Source organism: Pezoporus flaviventris, unplaced genomic scaffold (assembly GCF_033815535.1).
Source record: "Pezoporus flaviventris isolate CSIRO_AGI_PZ_B2104156 unplaced genomic scaffold, CSIRO_AGI_Pfla_v1 ptg000031l, whole genome shotgun sequence".
NCBI lineage: Eukaryota > Metazoa > Chordata > Aves > Psittaciformes > Psittacidae > Pezoporus > Pezoporus flaviventris.
This window is the reverse complement of record NW_026892579.1, coordinates 67,615,420-67,629,154: the sequence shown is the minus strand read 5'-3', so window position 1 is coordinate 67,629,154 and position 13,735 is coordinate 67,615,420. Positions and strand designations below refer to the sequence as shown.

At 41.6% G+C, this 13,735-nt stretch overlaps 1 protein-coding gene across 7 annotated transcripts in view; it reads left to right on the top strand.

Moving 5' to 3' along the window:
• EML6 (EMAP like 6) overlaps window positions 1–13,735 on the top strand; it is a 120,735-nt gene that overhangs the window by 29,292 nt on the left and 77,708 nt on the right. For all 7 annotated transcript variants that reach the window (XR_009744758.1, XR_009744759.1, XR_009744760.1 and 4 more), the window contains exon 2: window positions 7,953–8,112. Coding sequence is in view for 4 of the 7 variants with exons in the window: in XM_061461697.1 (XP_061317681.1) it covers window positions 7,953–8,112 (160 nt within the window). In the remaining 3 variants the exon portion in view is untranslated. The remainder of the gene's footprint in view (window positions 1–7,952; window positions 8,113–13,735) is intronic.

Genomic DNA, 13,735 nt, shown 5'->3' with positions numbered 1-13,735 from the left:
ATAACATCTCCTTGGACTTCTTTTCACTGGCAGAAGCTCAGAGTTGCAAAATATCCATGAGATACATATGGAATAAATATGCATGAGGAGAATATATCACTAGAGAACTGTGTGACCTTTGTGCTACCTTAGCCATGTGTGATGAGGAGCCACAGTGCTGCAGTGCCCTTTTATTAAACCTGCCAAATGTTTCTCTGTGTACTGATGCATGGGTGTAAATCAGGGCTGGCCCTGATTAAAATGCAGAAGGCTTTTGCTCAGAACATTAAATTTTAAGAGTTTGGGGATTTTTTTTCTCTTGCTTCTTTTTCCCTTCTGTCATTGGGGAAATTTTAATCCCTTGATCAAAAGCAATTTAGTCTTTAAATCTGGCCTGACTCTGTGACCCCCCTGTAGCTCCATGGTGCAACCACAAATCCCATGTTCTGCTAGGCTGCCTACACAGCCTTATGGGCCTGGTCTGTTAGGGCTTCTAATAAGCACTGAGCTGCTGAACAAACCCTATTGAAGTGTGGTGGAATAACTCCATAGGCTTGAACAACAAACGCTGGCACAGGGAGCGGGTCGGCAGTGATTTCCCAAGGACAGTTTTAGAGTGGCAGGAATGATTATGCTTCTGTCACCATTCCACCCACCATGAGAAGTAAAATCCTTGTCAAAATGCCCCTTGCAGTCCCAGGACACCTTAAGTATACTTTAGCATAACAACAGCTATTAATGTGTGTGCTTTAAAGACCTCTATTAAGCCCTGAGCTGCACATCCTCTTCATAAATGATTAATCTTAGACTCAGTCGGTGGCCAAGACCAGTCAGGAGTGCCAAGCCTAACACAGTGATTTCCAATCCCAGGCTGCATTGGCTTCATTCTGAGCTGGAGGTGTTCACTTCCTCTGACAAGCAGATTAGTCTGGGGCAGGCCACCCAATTCAGAAACTGCTGCTGAGCAGGTGAGCCAGCACTGGCTTGTTCTAGGTGGGAAGGCAGTGCTGAAGGGTGACTAAATGCTAGGACCTCTAGCTCTATCACTTTTGTTCCTGCACCAGGAATATGGAGGGGAAAAGCAAGCAGCGGAATAGTTAATAAAAGCTTCGACCTGAAAAATGCCTTATTTGCCAGATGGTCTTAAAAACATATTTCTTTAAAAACATATGCTGTTCTGTGTTATAAAAAGCAAGATATTACTATATAAATATCAAGCCAGTAAATAAATTGTCATTGCCCTTACCCAGTGGTGTTCCCATCAAGGTTTATAGTCTAATTTTTTCAGGAGAAATATGTTCTGTCCTTGAGTTTGCAAGAAGTTTGTGGCAACATTTCTATATTTTCTGTATAGAAATGTCTGTATTTCAATGTATTATTGCAGCTATATGTTCACATGTATAAAAAGTAATTCAGTTGTATGAGTGTGCGCATTAATTGTATTGTAGATGCATACACACGCACACACAGAGTCTCTGCATGTATCAGAGCCACCAGAGCAGACCTCTGTTCTCCCAGACTGGTTTCCTCTGTCTGCACTGTGGTACATGCCAAATAGAATTGGTTATCCTGGCGTGTGATGTGCCTGCCAGCTCCTCACAGCATGTCGGGTCACAGGCTTGCCCTGGAAGAGCAAAAGGTTGGGAGCTGTGTACACGCATAGCAGACTCCATAATTAAGACCCTGATTTTGTGGTGTTTGTGTTTTGGAAGTAATCTCTAAGGAGAACATACACAGAATAAGCATGTCAAATTCCTGGCGTTTCCTTCTCAACGCTCCTCTCCATTTTAACAGCATGATCTAGTGGGGTTTGTGCAGGTCGCTTTGTTCTTACCTTGTGCCTCTTCCCTTTTCCTCCCTCCCCTTTCCTGCTGCAGTCCCCCACATTTCCAGTTTAACTGCTGGTCTTTATTCCCATGCTTCCTTTAGAACTCAGGCTGCATCTTGCCTTATTTTGCTGATGATAGTGCTCTGCCTGTGCAGTCTTCCCTTTTGACCCCACCACTGAGGAAGAAACTCATTTTGTTCTGTGAAGTGAGGACTTCCTGAAGAGTGTTTGTGTTCTTTGCTGATAGGTGAAGACAGCTCTGTCCTTAGCGCTGTGTGAGCAGTAAAATGCAGCCGGAAAGCTCCCTGGTCTTTAAACATGCCCATGGTCTGTCAGCCTCTTGAAAGTGTCACTTCCTTCTGCACAGAGAGCTCACAGCGCAGAGCAGAAGGAGACAACAAAGAACATACCTGCTGGCGCATAATGGCCTATTTCAGGGCAGGCTTGGAGCGCCTTGGAAACATGTTTTCTTCAGAGGTATTTTTTGCTACAAAGTCTTAAGAAAAACCCGGAGTTGTGTAATTTATCTGTCCGCCATCCAAGCGTGGCACTGTCAGTGCCCTGAGTGCTCAGCAAGAAGTTTGACCTGAATTCTGAGGAAAAACCCACTTTGTTCTCTGTTGTGCTGAAATGTAGGGGTTTAGCAGATTTTGAGCACAAAACCAAATGATTTCATTTGTTTCTGAAGAGAACAACACAGATACAGACAGTAGCTGCATCTCCCCAAGTCTTCATTATCACTGTAGCATTGAGTTACGTAAAACTGCGTAATTCATAGAATTATAGAATGCTTTGGGTTGGACCTTAATCCTGTAAAGGTCTGTCTAAACATGAAAGTTATGGCAAATTTAAACCAGGGTGGATTTGAAGTAGAGAATGATTTATCAGTGTCTAACAGTCTAGAGCTATTTTAGAATAGCATCAAATCTGCTTTAGGTGGAAAACAGCCCTAGCACTGAGGGTGAATCGAATTGTCAAGAGATGGGGAAATCCAGAATCCACATTGATTTCATTCAGAACTGGAGGTGTTTACTTCCTCTTTCAAAGAGCAGTCCTTGTTTGTCAGGTGGGATGTTCTGGAAACTAGTTTTAGTTTGTATGAGAGGTGTATGTACTTGATTCATGTTAATCAAACAAGAGTAAATAGGATGGTTATAAAAAGGTTCATATTAATGTGACATTTATGAATAGAAAACATACCTTGAAAAATTACACACTCTATAAAAGCAAATGTTCTGCCTTTGGCTGCTGCAGTGAAAAAGTGTTTTGGCTGTCTGATAAATAGGATAATGTAATGATATATTTAAAAGACTTAGAATGGTGAGTTTTTAACTTCTATCTCTTCTCTGATCCACCCATTTCAGCATCTCCACAAACCTATCAATTCCATGTGTATGTATTAAAGATAACAGCGTTGCTTGCTTTCTGCAGCATCAAGGAGCAATTATCTAATGCAAGTAAACTGCTGTGAGTCAAAATGTGGTTTTACTTTGATTACTTCAGACTTTTTGGATGTATTTCAGTATTGAGAGTAACAGCAAAGTCTAATTTAGAATGGGCCTCTGGAGATCATCCAGCACAACTTTCTCTTGGGAGTATGACCTTGGATTAGGTTATCCAAGGTCTTTTCAGGCCAAGTAAGTCTTGAATCATTTCTAGCAAGGGGCGTTCTTACCGCTTCTCTAGGCAACCTATCCCAATCTTTAGTTGTTCTTATGGTGGAGAACATTTTCTTGTATTCAGACAATTTCCCGTGAAGCAACTTGTGTCTCTTGCCTTTTGTCCTCTCACCCTGCATCCTTGTGAAAAGAGCACCTCCACCTTCTCTATAACTGCTTTGGATGTTCTGGAAGGCTGTCATTAAATCCATCCTGAGCCTTCTCTTCCTCAACCATCATCAATTCCTTCATCCCTTCACTGTTCTTCCCAGGCATCCATTCTTTTTAGCACGTGCAATTCTCTGTTTCCTTGACTGTGTGCTTTGTGAAGAAAAAAGTGTTTTATCCACAGTTTGGGAACAATTTCAATACACAAATTACAGTTGAATATTCAATTCAACTACTTGAAGTAGATCACGTTCCATACGTAAACTGTTCTACTTAGTTCCATCTCGGTTTAAACTCAGTGTGTATTGTATGTACTTAAGTGTATAGAACCTGTTACAGAAAACCAAAAAAAAAATTAAACACAGGCAAGAAACAGATATTTTCAGTCCCTTCAATTTCCAAAGTGGTTACAAAAGAAGAAGAAAAACCTGGAGCGGGGTATTATTGCACGAGAAATTGCAGAGGAAGCAGGAGTTTACCATCTGGCAGGGCCTCCAGACCAGATGGATCCACTAATGACTTTGATAAAGCATTTCATCAGACCCTGCTGGAACACGACTGGCATCTTTAATCATCCTACATTAATGGGGTTCCAGCCTTGGATGCTGCTGATCTTGGAAGGGGAGGATAAGGCAAAGTTCCCCGAAATCTCTTCTTCCTAATAGACCATTCTATTAATAAAGTGTAATGTTAAAATATTACCTTGGTTCGTCTTAAATGGGTTGTTTGCTTAAAAGAAGTACCCATTGAGGCACTTTTATTAAAGCCCTTTTTTGCAAACACATCAGAGTGCTGTAGGAATTCACTGTTAGCTCTATGCACACACAAAAACATTCAGCTGCTCACAAGAGCAGACTGCCAGGAATCCTTTACTTGCTTTGCCTTCCAGAAGAAAGGGAACATGCACTTCCAAAGAAGTTGATCTCAGCATCTTACCCTATGTGTGCCTCTGCCCCTGTTACTCTGCCCACTGAGAGACGGTCGAGTTGTGCGAGGAAATAACTGCCACTACCAGTAAGCAGTACCAGCAGTAATTGTGCTACTTTTATCCTATCTCTTTCTTCTAACAAGAGAGTGTCCACTTCTTTTTCCCTTTTCTTCTGAGATTTCTTCTGCCTGCCCTGCTTGGATCTTGTGGGAATACAGCCTGGTCAGTGTGGCACTGCATGTGCTGCCATGGCTGTCCTTGGTTCCCTGCTGATCTTTCCTCGTAGAGCAACCCTGCTCTCACTGCTCATTCATAGTAAAGCCATTGCTACTGTAATGTGTATAGTGTGCCTATGGGAAAAGCATGGGAATTATGTGAATTATGTCTAAGAGAAATGCTCCTGGTTTTAAGATCATAGAATTATAGTGTATCAGGTTGGAAGGGACCTCAGTGATCCAGTGTCCCAGCACCCTGTCCAGCCAAATCTTATATATTTCCAACACTGGGAAATCCTGGGGACATTATTCCAATGGCTGATGTTCTCATTGTGGAAAATTTTGGTGAAAAAGTTGTGTGGTGGGACTGTGGGAGGGGAGAAATTAGGACTTGCTTGCAGATGTGAAGCCTACAGTGGTCCAGCCATTCCCTTTAGCTGAACAGCTCTGTTGTACACTGATGTGTCTCCCACAGGTACCTGCAGAGCTGTTGCCTGTGACTTGAGTTGCATAAGAATTGTGTTTCTAGATGCTCTTCCTGTTGAAAGGAATAGAAAGTGATTCCCTAATAATTATTTTCTCTGCCACGAATTGCTGTTGTTTGATTCCCTAATCTATTCTAATCATATTTTCATGTTGCACTGATATCATAGTAGTTTGGTATTTTCCAGTGGTGCAAATAGTGAGGTTATATCATTATAAATGGTGTAGATACAGGATATTTCCTTAGAAAGGTTGAATAAATGCACCTAAATGCAAAACACAAGCAATGAAGTTCATACTCATCTTAAAAGGCAGGGAAGGTTGTGGAACCTGTTCCAGCAGATATCTTACAACATGAAGACGGGAAGTGATCCATACAATAGATACAAGGTATAGCTGGACATACTATTTTAATATTTTAATACATAACAAGGATGTAAATCTTACATACAGGTATCTGAGATTTGTTCTTGAAATTGGACTCATGTAACCCACTGTTCTGTCTGCCAAAAATAAGCACTTGGTTATCTAAGAGCCAGACTGAATGTAGGCGGTCGTAGTGCATTGTAAAGGCTGTTAGCAGGAGATGAATGTCCTCAGTAGTTCTGAAAGACCAGACTGCTTATTTAGGTGCCAAAAATTGGTATTAGTTCCTAATTTTAGCTCCCCCACTAGTTGACTTCATGCATCAGAAAGGATAAAACAAATAACAGATATGTTCAGTACAGACATGTTTATGTTGTAGGAGATGTTCTTGTTCTTAACTTTATACGCAGGAATGGGAATGTAAAATGTAGAATAGGTTAAGTATATAAGTTCTAGTATGTGAAAACTTAACTGTACAAAGCAGGGGTAGGTGTAATTAAGCTGCAGTTCTGCTCTAGCAGTGAGATAGAAGAGCCCAATTAATCTGTTCAATCTGGTTCTTAATGAAGAAAAGTATTCTAACGTAATTATAGGTATCACGGCTTAAGTATGGTGGAGTCATCCTTTATTCCCCTTCTGGGTTTAGAATTGAGGTGAGCTACTTGACACACAGTATAATGTAGAATCCAAGCCTGTGAAGGAGAAGAGGAATGAGCAAGTGCAGGAGCAGATCAAGCAGTTTTACCGGGCATTGTGTTCTTTCTGCGTGAATTGTTCTTTAACATGAAAAATTGAATACATGCATTTGTGAAATGTCCTCAAGTTTTTTGATATATTCTTAGTAATTAGTACTGTCTACTCCTGGGATAGCAGAAATCCTCAGCTTCCCTAAGCCATCTGTTGAATGTCAGTTTATTGATAGGATATTTTTCCTTGCGCCATCTGTAGCTCGCTCAGATATTGTTCAGATTTCTTTCCTGGCTAACAGTGTCAAAGTGTCTTTGTGTTCGGATTTCCTTAGGATGGGGTTTTATTATTAACATCCCCAAGCTACATTTTCAAATGAGATCCTCTGGGGTTTGTGAGAAAACACCGCAAGGGCTGAAGAGCAGCTTGACAATAGCTGAGAGTAATTGCAAAGAGGAGCTGTTGGTACGGTGCCACCAGCCATAGCCTGTACTCCTCTTGTTAATGTGGGATGAAGTTTGCTAAATGGCAGCCTTTTGTCTTCTGTGCTCCAATGAAAATCTGTTATTTGGGACGAGGAAAACAGAATGTTATGGTTTATTTTGAAATGATGCTGCTGCTTTGTTCCAGAAAATGTTTGACATCCAAGAGAAATGCTCCTGACACAACAAAATGGAAGTAAATGTTAGTGTTCACACTTGAATGGGGTGTGAGAAGGTTTGCAGATCTCTGAAGGATTGTGAACAGACGTACAGTTGGATTCTGCTAATATTGCCTCCATCAGAGTGCAGCTTGCAGTAACACAGCTCTGTGCAAATGCCACAGAGAATGTTTAATAAATGTCATTTTCATTGTCAAAGCAAGCTTTCTGGATGCTTGTGAAGTTAATAGCTGAAAACCAGAAACAGTGTTTGCAACTCTGGCACCTTTCTGGGATTTAAGCAGTAGAAATACTGCTCGATGTGACAGTTGTTGTGCAAAGTACCATTTCTAACTGGCTGTTAGAGAAAATGGGGTAAACTGATAAAGGTACAGTCAATTTTACCTCTCCTTAGGCAGCAGTAACTAAAAGATCTGAAAATACATATGTCATTGTTCAAGTATAGAAGAAACAGTATATTTCTCTGTCTCTTCTGAGGTTACTGTCTTTAAACATGTGAAGATGAGTGTTTCTTGCATGTACTTTTCAGAGTGAAATATATCCATTATTTAGGCACTGGGCCTTATTTCAGAATGTTCAAGCTGATGTATAAAAGAGGAATAAATTGTAGAAACTCATCCACTGACTTTATAAAGCTATGAAAGACTAACATAAAAGCCTGTGTTTACTCAGCTTCTTAACCAGTATTCAGAAATTCTCTGGCTATGTTTTCCTTCAGTTTTCCAGTTAAAATATTATTACATGAAAGTTGTACCCTGCACTAGCCATGTTGGTCTCAGTAAAACATTATTTGAAGTAAACAATGGGATAAACTGAGTTTGGAAGATGGTTTTGATCATCATTCCAATGAACCAAAAGGAACTGAAGTTTTTGAGAATTCAAACATATGAAGTTATATTGTAATTGATTTTTTTTTATATTTTATACTATTTTACTGACCCAGAAAGTGTATTATAACTTCACCTGTGTTCTATTTCAGCCTTGCAGTTCACCCGGATAAAACCTTAGTAGCTACAGGGCAGGTGGGGAAGGACCCCTACATCTGCATCTGGGACTCCTACCGTGTACAGACTGTGTCTGTCCTCAAGGATGCACATACACATGGAGTTGCCTGCTTAGCTTTTGATTCAGATGGCCAGGTTTGTATATCTTCTTTCTCTATGTTGTGAATTTAGTTTGATTTCTGATTCTGGAAGATACACATAGTATTTTATGTTTCGGAAGCTGTATGGCTGTAATGCTGAAACCTCTATTACAGTTAAATTGTTAATCATAGAATCCCAGGCTGGTTTGGGTTGGAAGGGACCTTAAAGCTCATCCAGTTCCACCCTCCTACCATGGGCAGGGACACCTTCCACTAGACCAGGTTGCTCCAAGCCCTATCCAAACAATTCCAGGGATGGGGAATGCAAGGTCTGCAAATACAGCTCTTTCAAAGAAGGTGTTTTTGAGATTAAAATCACCACCTAACACACAAGTCAAATGGAAGCATTGGGTGATGGACAAATACCCATAGAAGAAATGGCCTGCTGTGGCTCAAATGTCAGAGCTTCACCACATTCTTGTCACGTGCTGCTCAAGGAGATCGGTTCCTGGCAAAAGCCTCACAATAGTGCAGCATTTTTGGCACAGGAACTCCAGCAGTCTCACTGCTGGGAGAGTCTCCTTGGCTGGGGTGCACAGGCAATTGTATAATGGGGTTAGGGCACAGAGCGTCTGGCTTTGTACAATGTGATTAAATTATATTGTAATATGAGGCAATATTTAAAATATAAGTTAATGATGAGGTATTCACAGCTAAACACATTGATTTTTCTATTTTCCTCCCTGGAGGCAAACCATTAAAATCCCTCAGTTGTCAGTGAAGTAGGAGGAAAATAGATCTACAGTCCACATAAACCTGAGAAATAGCTCCCATTCATAGTTTTATAAATATCTATCTGTACGGTTTTGTCCTTACTGTGGTCATACTTCATAGCTGGTTGCTGAAGTTATTTCTAGGAATGCTTAGAGCTGATACCTGGATCCTTATTGGATCCACACAGATCCTTATGGGGGTTTGTATTTACTTTTGTGTCTCAATTGCATCCCAAGAGGGCAAACTGCCTTTAGGTGGTGTTCTTAAAATCATGTGCTAGATAGGTAGCTGTCTATTGAGAGTGCTTTATTGTAATTCCCAGCTACTCTTCACTGACCACACAGTGCTTTTATTACTCTTTTTGAGATCAGAACTGGCCATACAATTAGTAAAATGTATTCTCAGATGAAGCAAAAGTACTTTTTGTTGCACATTATCTAAAGATTAGTCTGAAATTAAGGACATCAACGTAAGCAGTTGCCTTTAACACATTTAAAAAGCATTGGGTAACTTGAATCCCTAACAGCACTATGGATGATATTTCCCCATTAAAAACTGGAACTAGCTTTCTATTTTAAGCCTAGTTTTTAACCTTTTTCCTCCACTTTTCTTAAAGTAAAGACATTTCCTCTGAAATCTCTTGTGCCAATTCTAATTAAAGGAAAAGGTGCTCCTGGGAATTGTGAAATGAAAAACATCAGATGAGAAAACCCTCAAATCAACAGAACAAAATTGCTATTGCTATAATATTTTTTAGAATCATAGAATCCCAGACTGCTTTGGGTTGAAAAGGACCTTAAGATCATCCAGTTCCAACCCCTGCCATGGTCAGGGACACCTTCCACTGGACCAGGTTGCTCCAAGCCCCTCACTGCTCTCGTTTCCCAGGTCTTCAACTTTTCCCTTCTTGAAAATGGGGGTTATATTCCTTTTCTCTCCTGATTGCCATGATTTTTCAGATAGGATGCACATTGGCTTAGCAGGTACATCTGCCAGTCTCCTCAGGACCCACAGATGGATTTCATCAGGTCCTATGGACTAGAGCACATTCAGGTTCCTCAGATGATCTCGAACCTGATCCTCTCCTACAGTGGACCTAAGGTCTTCGTTTTCACAGTCCTTACGTGTGGCCTTTTTGACTTGAGCAGCGTGGTCAGAGCATTTGCCAGTGAAGACTGCGGCAAAAAAGTCATTGAGAACTTCAGCTTTCTCCAAACCCAGGGTAGCCAGCTCTCCCATTTCCTTCCAGAGAGGGCCCACATTATCCTTAGTCTTTCTTTTGACAGCAAAAGATATTGTTCATTCAGACCTCACCTGGAGCATTGTGTGCAGTTCTGGTGTCCTCAACATAAAAAGGACATGGAACTGTTGGAACAAGTCCAGAGGAGGCCACGAGGATGCTCAGGGGCTGGAGCACCTCCTGTATGAAGACAGGCTGAGAAAGTTGGGGCTGTTCAGCCTGGAGAAGAGAAGCTGCGTGGAGACCTCAGAGCAGCTTCCAGTGTCTGAAGGGGGGCTATAGGGATGCTGGGGAGGGACTCTTCATTAGGGACTGGAGTGACAGGACAAGGGGTAACGGGTTCAAACTGAAACAGGGGAAGTTCAGGTTGGAGATAAGGAGGAAATTCTTTCCTGTGAGGGTGGTGAGGCACTGGAATGGGTTGCCCAGGGAGGTTGTGAATGCTCCATCCCTGGCAGTGTTGAAGGCCAGGTTGGACGAAGCCTTGGGTGAGATGGTTTAGTGTGAGGTGTCCCTGCCCATGGCTGGGGGGTTGGAACTCGATGATCTTAAGGTCCTTTCCAACCCTAACTATTCTAGGATTCTGTGATTCTATAAATACCTGTTCTTAATTTTTTCCTCATTTTTAACTTCATAAGACTGATGAATAAACTTTTTTATTTTTTAAACATCTTTAAGCACCAAGTGGGAATAAAGACGCCCTGAAGAGCCCAGTCAGTGTGAGGTAAAGGTGAAGGCTCTTCTGCAAATCCTTGCTGTAATGAAAACCTGAACTCATTCCTATGTTGACCCTGCAGAACAGCAAAGTTCTGCTTCTGGATGTGCTGGAGAAGTTGCTGTTTATTCTGGAAATACAAATTTGCACAGATCTGGAGAAAGCTCAAGACTGGAAAACATAAATATGGATGATGTATCTTGGCTTTTTGCTGCTCTTTCTGGCTTTGCAGAAGAAGCTGCTGTGCTGCACCAGAATTAAAGGGCATTGTAGAAAGACTGAGTATTTGGAATTCATTGCTGCTAGCAGGTCCAGTTTCTTCAGTCGGCACACCCAAGGGAGCTGGCATCTTGTGACAGGACAAACCAGACTTCACATACATTGTGTGCATCTTGCCTTCCAAAGCATACCTGTCATTCTTTTATACTGAATGTCTGTTAAAACCCAAGAAAGGGTTTTATTTTAGCCCCAAATCATGAATAAATTCAACAAGCGTGTGATGTATAGATGCTGTAAGAAATGTATTTCCTCTGCTCACTCTGTCAGCTCTCCACTTTCTAAACGTAAGCAGCCCGAGGAAAAGCCTGGCTAACCCTGCTTCTCTACCTGAGCTGGATCCCATGCAGTCAGTGGGCTTCGTCCCCCTCCAGTGTGCCCAGCTCTGGTTCCAAGGGTCGCTACTGTGCTGGGTGCTGCGCAGCTCCAGTCTGTGCATTTAGTGTGGCTCAAACACTGACACTGCCTCTGTATTTTAGCCAATTTAACCATCTCCTCTTGTGCTGGGATCTCTGGGTGTCTGTCTGAGGCATTCAGATGAATTAGTTCTGAAGTATTACTCCCTGCTGTACTTCAGCTGACACTGCATTGAGATAGCTTAGTTGTTTCTGCAGTGCTTCTCTGGAATGATTTACCACAGACCGGGTAATGGAGAGTAGACAGGATTTGTTATCTTTTATAATACAGGAGAAGATCAGTATGCATCTTAAATGAGGGAATAGCTTATAGCTTCTTTGAGTTCATAGAATCATAGAATGGTTTGTGTTGGAAAGGACCTGATTAAAGCTCCTCCAGCTCCAAGCCCTGCCAGGGCAGGGACCCCTTCCACTAGAGCAGCTTGCTCCAAGCCCCTGTGTCCAACCTGGCCTTGAACACTGCCAGGGATGGGGCAGCCACAGCTTCTCTGGGCACCCTGTGCCATCGCCTCAGCACCCTCACAGGGAAGAGCTTCTGCCTAAGATTTAACCTAAATCTCCCCTGTTTAAGTTTGAACTCATCACCCCTTGTCCTATCGCTGTGTACATTCATTTATGTACCTTCAATGCAGATTTAAATTTGGAGGCAAATACATTTTGAGTAAATTTCCTATTTTGCATATTATCTGTATTTTAATAGTACAGGTGGGAGCTACATATCCTGCAGACCTGTTGCTATTTAAAACCAGGCATTCCACTTTGGTGTTTTTGTGTATGACCAGGAGATCACATTTGGCAGGAGAGAAGCTGCACTTAGTTCAAATGTTTAGCAAAGAGCTGTCAGTTTGCCTGGAATTAAAAATATTTTTTTGTTGAATTAACCATTAACTGCAGTTTCTCCTTAAAAGGACCAATGTCCACCCTTTGTGGAATTACCTACAGAGCTGATGTCTTCCTTATTGTAGTATTTCACCAGTATTGTAAGCTTCAGTTTATTTTCTGAGTTATTTTCGATGAACTCTTTGGTATGCTTCCTAAAAATACAACTTTTTCAATGGAACGAGGAGGGCGCTGCCACAATACTCAGATTCATTTCTAAGTTTGGCCTTAGGTAGCAGTTGGCTTCTTTATCCAGATCTTCCAAGTCTGTGTAGATTTAAAAAGAATTGTTTCATTTCCATGTGCATAAACTACTTGGCAGATATTTTCTTCTGTGAATTCTCTGAACAGAATTCTGTCAAATTCTCCTCCAGAAGGAGGACTAAAAGTGTCAGTGTTCAACCAAAAAGGAAATCCAGCATTTAGCACTTTTCTGCCACCTTCCTCAGCAGACATATGTGGAAAGAGAATCTCAAATATTCCCTCATTTCCCCATGGACTTTCACTGTCCATCTCCCCCACTAATGGTAATTTCCTGACTGACAGCTGCAGTTCAGGTCTGATGATGTTCACACCATGAATCTGAAAGATGCTGGAAGCGCTGCCATGGTTTCCATGGTGAAGAGTATAAAAGAGGTGAGAAAAAGTTGGAATTGGTGAAGGCTCCGTGAAAAATATCTTGTGTTTTGATCATTACATCCAAGCCCCTGGGTGGGTGTAGATTGCTCAGGGCAAAGCAAACTTCCTTTTCTACAATAATAGGCCTTTCTGGAAAGTAAGATTTTTATGCTGGTAACTGGCAGGAGCAAGATTATTCTTTCCTATATTTGATTTCTTTTTCATTCTTTACCATATGGCTAATAACCAAGCGTGTTGTCCAAGGTTAAATGCAGATATTCAGGACACATCTGAGAGAGAAAAACTTGGGGGTTCATTCGCATCTAGTGATAGAACATCAAATTTTGAACCTACCTTTACCTACCATTGCAGAGACTCACATATGAAGAGTCTTCAGACAGTCTGTGCTCAGGCATTGGAACAGGCTGTCCAGGGCAGGGCTGCAGTCACCGTCCCTACAAGGGTTCACACCCCATGGAGACGAGGCCTCAGTGCCATGGGTTAGTGGTGGCCTTGGCACTGCTGGGAATGGTTGGACTGGGTGAGCTTAAAGGGCTTTTCCAACCTGGTTGATTCTGTGATTCTATATTGTAATAAAGTCTTCTGACTACTTGGTGCCTAGTGGGTTCCTGCAGCATATTCTCATGCAGTCTGATTTAATAAGACCTGAGACATTTTTATTCCAGTGAAAGACAATATAAAAGTAGACTGGGCTCAGAGGAACTTGTGGAATAAGTCTGTAAATAGGGTTTTGGCTTGT